This window comes from Squalius cephalus (genome assembly GCF_949319135.1).
Source record: "Squalius cephalus genome assembly, chromosome: 25".
NCBI lineage: Eukaryota > Metazoa > Chordata > Actinopteri > Cypriniformes > Leuciscidae > Squalius > Squalius cephalus.
The window spans coordinates 931,616-944,115 of NC_137146.1; the positions used below are offsets into that span (position 1 = coordinate 931,616).

The window sequence follows — 12,500 nt, forward strand, 5'->3', positions numbered from 1 at the left end:
TCTCTCTCTCCTCTCTCTCTCTCTCTCTCTCTCTCTCTCTCTCTCTCTCTCCCCCTCCCTCCCTCCCTCTCCCTCTCTCCATCCCTCTCCATCTTTAGGCTGGTGGAGAAGAAGGAGAAGCTCGTCCAGAGACTGTGTGAACAGTTGAAGAAGCTCCAGCTTCAGGAAACGGATCGAGAGGAAAACAAGGTCATCGCTCTGGGAACGTCTAAACTAAACTACCTGGACCCGCGTATCACTGTGGCCTGGTGACTACTGACAGACCACTCACTCTCTCTCACTCACACACAAACACACACACACACACACACACACACACACACACTCATTCACTTACTCGCTCGAAAATTATTTTAGGCTATTGACAGTATATTCTGATTTACAGGATAACAAAAGTAGATATCCATAAATCCCTCTGTAACTTTTTCCCATCTAATATGTGAACACAATGAAAAAATAATTTAACCTGGCTTTATCCAATACTCAGATTTCGTTTTTTTTTTTTATATGCAAATTAGCGCATATTTAATTAGATATAGCCTAATTTGCATATTTAAATATTAAATTACAGAAAACTTGTAATACATTTTTTTTCTCATCTTAATGTTGGTAATCAACTGAGGAAGTTTCGTGGTGATATCTGCTAGTTATAAATGTTACCCTATTCACCTGTAGTGTCTCGTGTTTATATTCATGTTGCTGCTGATTGGATTGATATTTCTGACACACACACCAAACAAGAGAAAACACACAGCATCTCAAACCCTGTTACACGCCGTTTCCAGGAAACATGTCGTTCAACCCGGAAACCGAAGCGAAACGCTGAGCTTGAACGATGACCACCAGCTCTCCAATCAAACTCCAGCATTAATTGGGTGGAAAAAGCGTCACATTTACCGTCGTAAATGATCGAAAGTGCCGTTAATGCCCCGATAAACTCAGATCTTCGTTTTCTGCTTGTTTCAAAGCTTCGTGAAGTTTCATCACTCGCTTGAAGTATATCAGGGCCTTTAGCGAGATGGTCCTCACTGCAGAACACGGAATCCAAGGGGAGGAGTTAGATCCAGATCCAACTCCTCCCACCTTACATATACCTAAACCTACCAATCTCCACCCCTTAGATGTGGATCCAACTCCGCCCCCCTGGATCTCGGGTTCTGCAGTGCTACTGCCTTTAGCGGTGATGATTGACAGATTTATTGATGGATTGAGTTTAGATCACGATGACGCTCTAATCACATGATGTTGCTTTATAGGTGTAAGAAACACAACGTCCCCATTGAAAAGATCTACAATAAAACCCAGCGGGACAAGTTCACCTGGGCCATCCACATGACGGACGAGCACTTCCAGTTCTGACCCTGAACATCTCTGCGCTTCGGTTATCATCTTGTGTTTTGTTTTGAGTTTATCTGTTGTGTAACATCATGATGATGATGATGATAATAAAACGTCTAGTTTGATCACTTCACTGCTTCGGGTTTGATTGACAGCTGTCATTCGTGTTCTGATTTGCATTTCATATGAACACGTCAAAAAATCCTGATGTTTCTCCCATCGCATCTCTTCAATATTTGATCATGCGCTTCCGCCGGTGACTCTAGATGAGGGAGAAGCTGCTCTCTGAATGTCAACGTGCCGGCGTCCCGAGGGATTGACGAGGTGTTGCGATCGACTCCTCTGCGTTTCTCCCGGTGTCGTCAGAGAGTCGGGATCAGCTGGAGACTGCAGTGGGATTAGGCCCGGATTAGGCTTTGCTCTGAGAGGGAACGGATGGGAATAATAAGGGATCCGCAGTGTGTTTGCAGGAGTTTGCTAATATCATCTGTATCTCTGTAGAGCGGCAACTGAAGGGTTAATCAGGAGAAATGCGTCTAAAGTCCAACCAAACATCACTCAGACACCAGATATCATCTTTTATATTATTCCACTAGTGTGATCAGGACACTACAGTTCAGTAATGTAAGTGAGGAGAGCAAAATACAGTAAACTGTGACATATTATACCCAAAACTTCTTCATACAGTGACAAAAATGATTGGGACACTTTGAGCTGATCATGTTCTGCTGAAGTGTGTTTTCTTTAATTGCTAATGCTCTTTTTACACACAGACTGAACACAATGAAGCATTGCTTGGTGATTGGTTGAGCTAAACTGGTATTATCTAATTGTGTAGTTAAATTTAACATCTGACAGATATTCAACATAATTCATGTGTGAGACAGTCTAACAGAAGGACGGACAAAACCAGTCAAATATCAACTGAGTTCTGCTCATATTTCATTACCATTCTCTAAACTATAGCGAGTAATCTGTGATAATGAGAGGAATGTTGAGTCGTCTTTGGTTTACTCAGACGTGTTCGGACAGATGCTAGTGTTCCGCTTCGTTAAGAGTCAATCACTCTTGTTTCTCTTTGATTCTGACTTCTCTCCGCCGACTCCATTAGATTTAGCTTCTCCTCCTGAAATGTTTCTCCTGTGTTCGACTGTATTAAAGCTGATGGCTTTGTTTCTCCAGAGGCCTTTCTGAAGTCAGCCATGTCTGTTATCCGCCATCTTAGACTAGTATGCATTTTATTTATTTATTTAATTAAGTAAAATAAGTTCAGCGCCATCCTCTCACAGTTTGTCTCTGATGATCCTGTAGTTCAGGGCTTTTCAATCTTTTAGATCCATCATCCTATTTCTAACATTTGAACGACGTCTGTCTTTTACAAACACACAATTTATACACAAACTAATTTTAGATATACAAAATAAATTTCTCATTTTATTATATATTTTGTATGTAATGTGTATGTATTTATTTCATTTTAGTCTTTGTTTATTCATTTTTTTTTTATAGAATGTATTTACTTATTTTTTTAATCTTATTTTATTTTGATTTCTAGATTTTAATCTTATGTTTTTTTTTATAAAAAAATCACATTTATTAATTTTAATCAAATGTATTTACTTTTCTAATATATCTGTAAAATTTTTGCTTTTTTCTCTTGACTTTTCCACGTTATTTTAATCAAATTTATTTATTTTAATTTTTTTGTTTAACGTTTTTCACTAGACTTTAACACTTTATTTTAATCTAATATATTAGATTTATTTTTACGTTAATCCTATGTTCATTTAACATTTAAAGCACATTTATTTATTTTTTATCTAATTTAATTACTTATTTTAATATTTATTTATTTACTTTTATGGTTGTTCTATAAAATTTTTAAATTTAACACGTTAGCACTTTATATATATATATAAAATAAGTAAATAAATTATATATAAATAAATAAATATATATATATATATATATATATATATATATTTATATATATATATATATATATTTATATATAATTTATTTACTTATTTTAATTTAATTTTTTTTAATTTTTTTTTTTTTTTTTTTTTTACAGTTTTTCTATAGACTTTTCCCTGTATTTCAAGTGTTTATTTTATTTATTTATTTATTCAGTTATTTATGAGTGAGTAAGCAAGCAATTTGTAGACATGGTTAATTGTGAAAGATGGTGATTAAGATTTGTGGCTGTATTATGCTTGTGATTTCTTCCCTGTTGTGCCGTATATCCGAGTGAAAAGGCTTTGGGAAAGAGAACGAATGTAGGGCGGGGCTTGATTCTGTCGGTTGTGGTTTGCTATTGGCTGATCTCATGTGATTGACAGGTTGCCCCGCCCTCATCATCAGAGAAGAGATGCTGCAAGAGGAAGTTATTCTGATTCACGATTACTAAAATAATGATGATGATGATGATGTGCACCCATAAATAATTTAGAATAAACACTGCAATATTTCAAGGTGAATTTAATCCATCTAAAGATTTATTCGACCCAGTTGTTTCACCTACATTTATTTCTCTGAGTCTGTGAGTGTCTGGCAGCTCGACATCGTGTTTCTCCAGGAACTGTCGTTCAGGGATTGTAGTGAAAATGACATTTAGAGATGTTGATTATGTGCCCTTTGACCCTCAGGGGTTCAATAATATCAACGTTAATCGTTTTTTCATTACGCAGCCCAGATTAATACATGTCTTTTTTTAATTAAGGCTTGTTCTCGTCGTGACTCGCTCCTGCTGGCCGTGTGTTTATGCGCTTTCTGAGTCCCATCTGGACCATCAGCCGCGGCGCCACATCAAAGCTTTCGGGAGAATGGCGGGAAAACAGAACGATGTCCGCGATCATCCGCACAGCCGGTGATTGACAGTTTGTTTTTCTGCTCGGCACGGAGTCGATGAGGATCTGATGAACACAGCGGCTCTAAACTCCTTCATGTGGTTTCTGAGGCAAAGTGCTGATTTATTCAGAGGAACAAAGAACAAACACGACTGTGCTCATGATGAATACTGAGAGTTTGTGATCCTCTGCACTTTAAATGAAGCCAGAAAGACTGTCGCTTTTGAGGCTTTCCATTCTAAGATCCCAAACATAACAAGTCCCCCTGTAATCAATAATGTTATCCCTTAAAACTCATCTTTGATCACCAAAATGACATATTTAAATGTTTTTTCCTTGAGAAAAATGCCTTAAAATATCTTGAATGTAACTCGACACCCTTGCCTCATTTAGTATGCGCGGTTCTATGAATATGCGAATGAGCCCCGCCTCCACTCACTCACTCAGCTCAGAGATCCACTGGGTGACGATCACACGTTGATCTGATTGGTTACAAGGTAGTTTGTGACGTCAGAAACACCAGCGATTTCAAAGCGTGTTTTTGAGACTGTCTTTGGTTCACTGCAGTTTTAAGGAGGAAATACTCAGCAATGCTGTCGACTTATGAACTTACACATGGTGTGTCTTAAAGCAGATTAAAAACACCACATAGACAAGCTGGATTTTCAACATAGGGGGATTTCATTCACGTTGATCTTTTATAATGTTAGCGAATTTTTTTTCTTGAAATGTTTTTTAAATGAATTTCAGAATGTTCATGTTTGCAAAATGATCAAATGAAATGTTCCCATGACGTTTTAATAACTCAATGTTTTAAATGCTTGGAGAACATTTAGAATAGATCAATGTGAACGTGTTTTTGTTAGCTGGAGTTTCCTTTGGTTTTCAACGTTTCTTTTCCACATGCATGTCTTGTCAGATGTGTTTCTTCAGATGCACGGAGAAGTGAAACGCAGGTTTGACCTTGAGAATAAGACGTTTGGCCCTCAGGTTGTAATTCTGCTCCATCTGGCTAAAGCTCTTCATCTTTCTTTTGTACTTCCAGAACGCTTGATTCCCTCCGCCGGTAATCAGTCTTCTCAGCTGCGGCACAGGTTTTCCGAACAAGGATATTTCCCGCTGTTTATCCTGCGGATTAGTGGCAGTCTGGCAGTCGAGTCCCATCCTAACAGAACTCGTTTGGGTTTGCTTCCGACTGTCGTCTTCACTGATTTTACCATGTAAATGAGCCTCAAACTGGGGGCGTGTGTGTGGCCGATGTTTCATAGTAAAATCATTTATCAAACCTTTTCTGCCGCCTCCAGACGTTATTATTAGTGGGAATCCGTTTATCCGTAAATGAGACGAGCAGAGCACAACTGAATTAAGCATCTCATTTTAAAACGGGCGGAAAAGTTTGTCTGATTCTGCCTGTGGAAAATTAGTCTTTACAGAAGAAGCATTAGATTTCGCACCGTTTGTGTGAGTTTGATTTGCGTGTCTGTCATCTGGCAGTCTGCCATTGCATATTTAACGGCACCAAGCTGTTTTTCCTCCTGGTTTTCTCCTCACTGAGGGATGAGATGCAGGCGTTCTGAACGTTCCGGGCCGTGTAACTCCAGCAGCTCGCCTCTCAAATCAGCGTTTGTTTACATGTGTTCGTCTGTCGGCGCAGCAGATGCACACACACTTACAGCTGTTACAGTCGCCTCATGAAGCCAGAACACGGAGAGATGAGCGGCAGCTTCTCCGATGGCTTTGGGTTCATCCCGGCTAACAGGGAACACTCTGGGCCCAATCTCCCAAAAGCACCCAGACAGCAACACAGATCCGGCCCACATCTGGAATCTGTGGAATCCACACGCACCAGATGTGGGCCGGATCTGGGCCGACACTATGTTGCTGTCTGGGATTGTGAGCCCAAGTGTAATTGGTTTACAATCGTTCTTCTAGTAACATTAATAGAATGTTCATTCAGACTTATCTGGTTTTAAATAATGTTCTCTTCATTCATGGAACATTGTTAGTTCATCTAACATTTTTTAAATGTTACTTGTTTGGGAATCTTCAGAGAAATGTTATTATTTTGGAATCTTGCAAAGAAATGTTACTTGTTTGGGAATCTAAAAAGAAATGTTACTTGTTTCGGAATCTTCAGAGAAATGTTATTATTTTGGAATCTTGAAATGAAATGTTACTTGTTTTGGAATCTTCAAAGAAATGTTACTTTTTTGGGAATCTTCAAAGAAATGTTACTTGTTTGGGAATCTTCAAAGAAATGTTACTAGTTTCGGAATCTTCAAGAAATGTTACTTTTTTCGGAATCTTCAAAGAAATGTTACTTGTTTGGGAATCTTCAAAGAAATGTTACTTGTTTTGGAATCTTCAAAGAAATGTTACTTTTTTCGGAATCTTCAAAGAAATGTTACTTTTTTCGGAATCTTCAAAGAAATGTTACTTGTTTGGGAATCTTCAAAGAAATGTTACTTTTTCCGAAATCTTCATAGAAATGTTACTTTTTTAGGAATCTTTCAAAGATATGTTACTTTTTTCGGAATCTTCAAAGAAATGTTACTTTTTTCGGAATCTTCAAGAAATGTTACTTGTTTGGGAATCTTTCAAAGAAATGTTACTTTTTCCGGAATCTTCAAAGAAATGTTATTTTTTTCAGAATCTTCAAAGAAATGTTACTTGTTTGGGAATCTTCAAAGAAATGTTACTTTTTTCAGAATCTTTCAAAGAATTGTTACTTGTTTCGGAATCTTTCAAAGAAATGTTACTTGTTTCAGAATCTTCAAAGAAATGTTACTGGTTTCAGAATCTTCAAAGAAATGTTACTTGTTTGGCAATCTAAAAAGAAATGTTACTTGTTTCGGAATCTTCAAAGAACATTCAAAAGTAACATTCCGTAATGTTAGCAGAATTACACAATGGAATGTTTCCTTGACTTTCACATAACCAAGAACCTTCCGTTTAAAAACTTGATGTTTTGAGAACATTCGTTTTCATAGCTTAATGGGAACGTTGGGAAAAGGTTCTTAACGCATCTTCGTTAGCTGGGATGTCATGTGACGAACCTCTGATCCTCGGAGCACAAAACATGGGCGTCTTTGAAGCTTGGCTCAGTTCTGGATGTATTTTTCATGACGCTGTGTGTTTTTGCACCATCCATTTCAGAAGAGCAGCTAATTATCCATTCTGGCCTAATAGCAGACATGGTGTCTAGTTTTTGCTCATACATTTATTCATGGTATCTCATAAAGTCACTGTCTTCCTCTGATTAAAGAAAGGTTGCTTTTAGAGGAAGTCCTGTTATTTTCCCGCATCACAGACGAGTTCTGAGCTGGATTGAACCGGTTCTGTAAATCCAGCTGTTCTGGCTCGGATCAGCGACCTCTGACCCCGACTGACCGATGCTCTTCTGAATCCTGTTCTGGACCTTCAAACCCATTCAAAAACACCTGGCTCACTTCACCCAAACAGATGAAATTTAGTTTTATTGATTTGAGGGGTGAAATATGATTAATTTGTGAAATTCACCCTGTAAAACTATAAGCAGAAACATGTTTAACCCTGTAAAATCCCTGTAATATTTGATATGTGAATTTTTAAGGCCTCTAAAAGTTTCACACAATCTCCTCCAGTCCTTCTGTCTCTGATTGATAGTTTAGACTCTTTTATCAAGTAAAAGTCTTTAATAAATTCTAGCCATTTCATTCTTAACGAACGTACAGTTGGAAAACGCTCGCTTCGGCCAGGAGGTGTTTATATCACAGGGGGCGGAGCTTCAGATTCTAGAGAGCATTTGATTGGACAGAAGATGTGATGAGAAGTTCCGTGATCCATTAGTGGAAGTGAGAGACTGTAAGTTTTGAATGCTTATATCTCCTAAATGCGAATTTTGTCATTGTTTTGGAAAACAGCAGCTTATTCATAACCTTAAGGCTAACACATTCATATTTAAAAGCTAAAAAAACGTACATTTTGATTTCAGGGGGTCTTTAAAGCCTCACTGGTTCCCGCCGGTCTGGTTTTCCTCACGTGACCCGTGTTTCTCCTGTTTATCCTGCAGTGTGTTCCTCTCTGAGCTCCTGTAGGTGTGTGAAGCGTCTGCTGTTTTCCTCACTCATCTCAACACCTATATTTTGGTCTTGTCAAGTGTGTGCCGGTTCCCTGACGGTTCGGTGGGTTTGGCTGGCGGACGGACGCCCACTCGCTCCTGCAGGACAATCAGGGTTTCTGAGAGAGAGAGAGAGATGATGTTTCTGCTCGTCTGACACTGGTAATCACAGACATGCACTGTAAAAAAAATTTTTTTTTGATAAATTTACGGTAAAAAAACGGCAGCTGTGGTAGCCAGAAATTTACCGTAAAAAATACGGTAGCACATTTTTTTTACAGACTCAACTTAAATTTACAGTAATAAACCGTATTTCATTATATTTCATCTATTGAAGTACTAATTTCTGTTTTGTACAATTGTAATACACTGAGAACCACCAATCACAGCGGAGATGAGAGTCACATGATGAATCAAAGCTCATCACAAACAGCTTCTCCACAAGTTGAGGTAACACACAACCATCATGGTAACACACATGACATTTTAAAAATGCAATAAACATTCATTTAACAACATTAAATGTAACATAAAACCCTAATGTACATAACTGATTAGAAAAAACTACGAAGAAACAGTTAATTCAATAAAAATACAACAAAAGTGAAGTGTCACGCAATTGTGGGAATGTCAATTTACGTTTTTTTCACAGTAAATTATGCAATGACTTGTTCTTTTTCACCTAAAAACTGTTAGATCCATCACAATTATTTACCGAATATAGTATGGAAACTTTCTGTTAACTAATTACCGTAGCATTTTTACAGTCCTTTACCGTTAAAATCCCAGTAATGGTTTGCAGTGTGGAGCCGGACCCTCCGGACTCACCCGAGCTCAACTGTACGAGTGAGAGATGATCTAGATGACAAATAACCAAATAACCCACACCTGAGCCTCTTCAGCCAAACACACCACCATCATACACACTGATCTATAAAAACACTCGCATGAATTAAAGATGAGGTTCTCCAGCAGTAATTGAACACTCAGTGGCAGGCCATTATACAGCGGTCGTTAATATCTGATGATGATGTCACCAATCAGCCTTTAAAGGCACATATGCATTTACGGTAAACATCTCTGTGATACTATAGTAAACGCCGTTGAGTTCATGATGTGGATTCATATTCCACCTCCTCCAATGCCTCCTGGTTTTGGTTTGGCCTTATGAAAAGAATACTGAAATGTAGGCCTATGCATAATTTACATTACATCCACTGTAAATCATTTTTGGTATATCCATGCATTGACATGACTAGAAAATAACATTATTGCGTGATGCATGATGCATGAGTAAAAACACAGTATTGTTTCATTATATCATAATAACAGCATATTTGCATGATATTTAAAAGTGAATCCAGATTTTAATGACTGACTGACAGTGTGTGTTCACTGCTTTCAAGTGTTCAGTGGTTTTCTGACTAAATGTGAGTCGCCTAATTGTTTCAAAAGTTGCATGTCATTAAAATGAAATACAAGAGAACTAGAGTAAAAAATGCATAAGATCTGAAACAGCTTACAGTCAGAACAGGATCTTAATGTGTGTGTGTTTTCTGCCAGAGAAAAACTCCTGTGACTATATATATATCCTGTGCTTTAAATGTCACAATGTGAAACTTATAATCACACAGACTGTTCTTATACACCTGTACGCCTTTATATGTGATCACGACACACACACACACACACACACACACACACACACACACACACACACACACACTGTGACTCATAAGATCATGGTGATTGAATCCGAGTCCTGCGGTTCGATCCATCAGAGATCGCGCCCACAATGCGCGCCCACGACTGCGCTCAGCGGGGAGTTCGATTCATTTGAGCAAATCGATTCATTTGAGCGATTCATTTAAATGAACATATTCACAGAGCAGTCACTGAATCTCTTGATTCATCACTCACTCAAATGTGTCTTTTTGATCTTTGTAGTAATATTGCTGATTGTAACTACGTTTTTAATTAGGTTATATGGATTAGCCTACATTAGATGTTGTGTTCCAAGATAGGCTAATTGTTAAAGTCCCCCTGTAGTCTTGTATCCTTTAAAACTTGTCTTTGATCACCAAAATTACACATTTCAACGTTTTTTTCCCTTCATGTCTTAAAATATATTGAATGTAACTCGACACCCTCGCCTCATTTAGTATGCACGGTTCTATGAATATGCAGATGAGCCCCGCCTCCACTCACTCGCTCAGCTCAGAGATCCACTGGTTGACGATCACACGTTGATCTGATTGGTTACAAGGTAGTTTGTGACGTCAGAAACACCAGCGATTTCAAAGCGTGTTTTTGAGACTGTCTTTGGTTCACTGCAGTTTTAAGGAGGAAATACTCAGCAATGCTGTCGACTTATGAATTTACACATGCTTTGTCTTAAAGCACATTGAAAACACCACACATAAACAACATTAAAAGCTGGATTTTCAGGGACTTTAAAAACAAAATTAACAATATTCCCACTATATGTAAATTAACTAATACTAGTGATATAAGTTATTCCAGCTATTGTTAACAATATTTCTCACCGTTTTACTGCTAGCAAAGTACCTGTAATAGTCAAGTGATTTACATGCACTTTGAGAATCATTTTAATCGAATCATTAAAAAGAATTGGTTCAAACGAACGACTCGTTCGCGAATCAGCTTCACTAGCGCGAGAGCGACGGAGATTCTCCTCAGATTGGAGTCAGATATGAAAGGTGTCGCTCATACAGTCATACTCTCTGTGTTTATCCTCGGTCTGGACTCTAAAGGCTAATCCTGAGGATGTAACGACAAGAAAAGCACATTAAAGAGCGGATGTGAAACTTTAACGCGTTTAACATTCTCATCTTCATCACGAGGCTCGTCAGTTATACGAAACTTTCGGGTTTTTTGTCAGATGATTTATTAAGATGTTGTCTTTATATTCTCTTGTCATTCTGCTTTCCTCTGGTGAGTAACTTTGTGGTTTTCATATCTCAAAATGTTATTGAAGCTTAAATATTCCAGAAGATAGGTGTGTATTTGCGAGTTTATGAATCAGATGAGATGACCGAATCAAAAAAATATGTCTGATTTGAAGATTTTAACCCAGCTAGCAAAAATATGTTTTAAAAATATTTTGCTAACGTCCTCATTAAGTTTATTAACGTCCTTGTTATTTTTTAACGTTCTCTAAACGTGAAAAGAGAACATTCCATTGAATTATTTTAAAAACATAATTAGAACGTTAGAGAATGTTTGGAGAACATTTAAAAGTAACAAGTATAACAGTAAAAAAAAAACAATATTTGAATTTCCTTCTGAAGCGTTTGAGGAAAAAAACCGTTCCATGTATAATGTTTTTATTGCTAATATTTTGAGAACATTATTATTATTATTATTATAACTTTGAAAGAACGTTATTGGAAGAATGTTTGTTCATAACAGAACCTTATCAGAACGTTCCTTGTTAGCTGAGAAAGATATTCTCACTGAGAGTCTCTGATGTGATCCGTGTGTGTGTGTGTGTGTCTGCAGTGTGTGTGTGTGTGCTGAGGGTCAGCGCTGGTCCGGTTCTGCTGGACAGGAGTTCTCCGTGTCTCTCCCAACTCAAACATCTTCACGCCAGACAGCAAGTGACGGTCCAGATCCCCCCCAACATCTCAGGGCACTGGGTGTCCAACAGGTGAGGAGCTGGACACCTGGGCTGTGTCCCAGATCACCCATATACCCTGAATAGGGCACCATTTGAGGCGACAGACATTTGTACTGGTGTCCAAAACCATAGTGGACGTTATCGAGTGGCGAGTGCACTCATTCAATCCCATAATGCACCACGACACTGACAAAAATGAACACTAACTGATATCATCACTATAGTTAAATATTCACATACATTCCCAGACAGCAACATAGTGTCGGCCCAGATCCGGCCCACATCTGGGACACCTTGAGTCCACCAGTGCCGGATCTGGGCCGGATCTGGGCCGACACTATGTTGCTGTCTGGGAATGTTACATTTGAACATTTCCTTTTCCAGAGCAGAAATGTTAATACCGGATGAAGCCATAATTCATAATTCTTGTTTGATTTTGTCAACATATTAAAGTTTTTTTTTTTACAGAGAGGATTTTGTATTTCTCTTTTTATCATTTTATAAAATTAAAAAACAGTCCACAGCCAGAAAAAAGAGAAAAAAATTACCATGTTTTTAGGAGTAAAATGTTGTA

At 38.0% G+C, this 12,500-nt stretch overlaps 2 protein-coding genes across 5 annotated transcripts in view; both read left to right on the top strand.

The window, feature by feature from the left end:
* The window catches only part of top1mt (DNA topoisomerase I mitochondrial), a 15,433-nt gene extending 13,968 nt beyond the window's left edge, over positions 1–1,465 (top strand). For all 4 annotated transcript variants that reach the window (XM_079862424.1, XM_079862423.1, XM_079862422.1 and 1 more), the window contains 2 exons: positions 99–248; positions 1,257–1,465. In XM_079862424.1, the coding sequence (XP_079718550.1) occupies positions 99–248; positions 1,257–1,359 (253 nt within the window). In that variant the 3' untranslated portion in view covers positions 1,360–1,465. The remainder of the gene's footprint in view (positions 1–98; positions 249–1,256) is intronic.
* Positions 1,466–10,984: 9,519 nt separating this feature from the next.
* LOC307154044 (protein APCDD1-like) overlaps positions 10,985–12,500 on the top strand; it is a 14,227-nt gene continuing 12,711 nt past the window's right edge. Inside the window, exons 1-2 of the mRNA XM_079863940.1 lie at positions 10,985–11,241; positions 11,809–11,956. Of these exons, the coding sequence (XP_079720066.1) occupies positions 11,202–11,241; positions 11,809–11,956 (188 nt within the window). The 5' untranslated portion in view covers positions 10,985–11,201. The remainder of the gene's footprint in view (positions 11,242–11,808; positions 11,957–12,500) is intronic.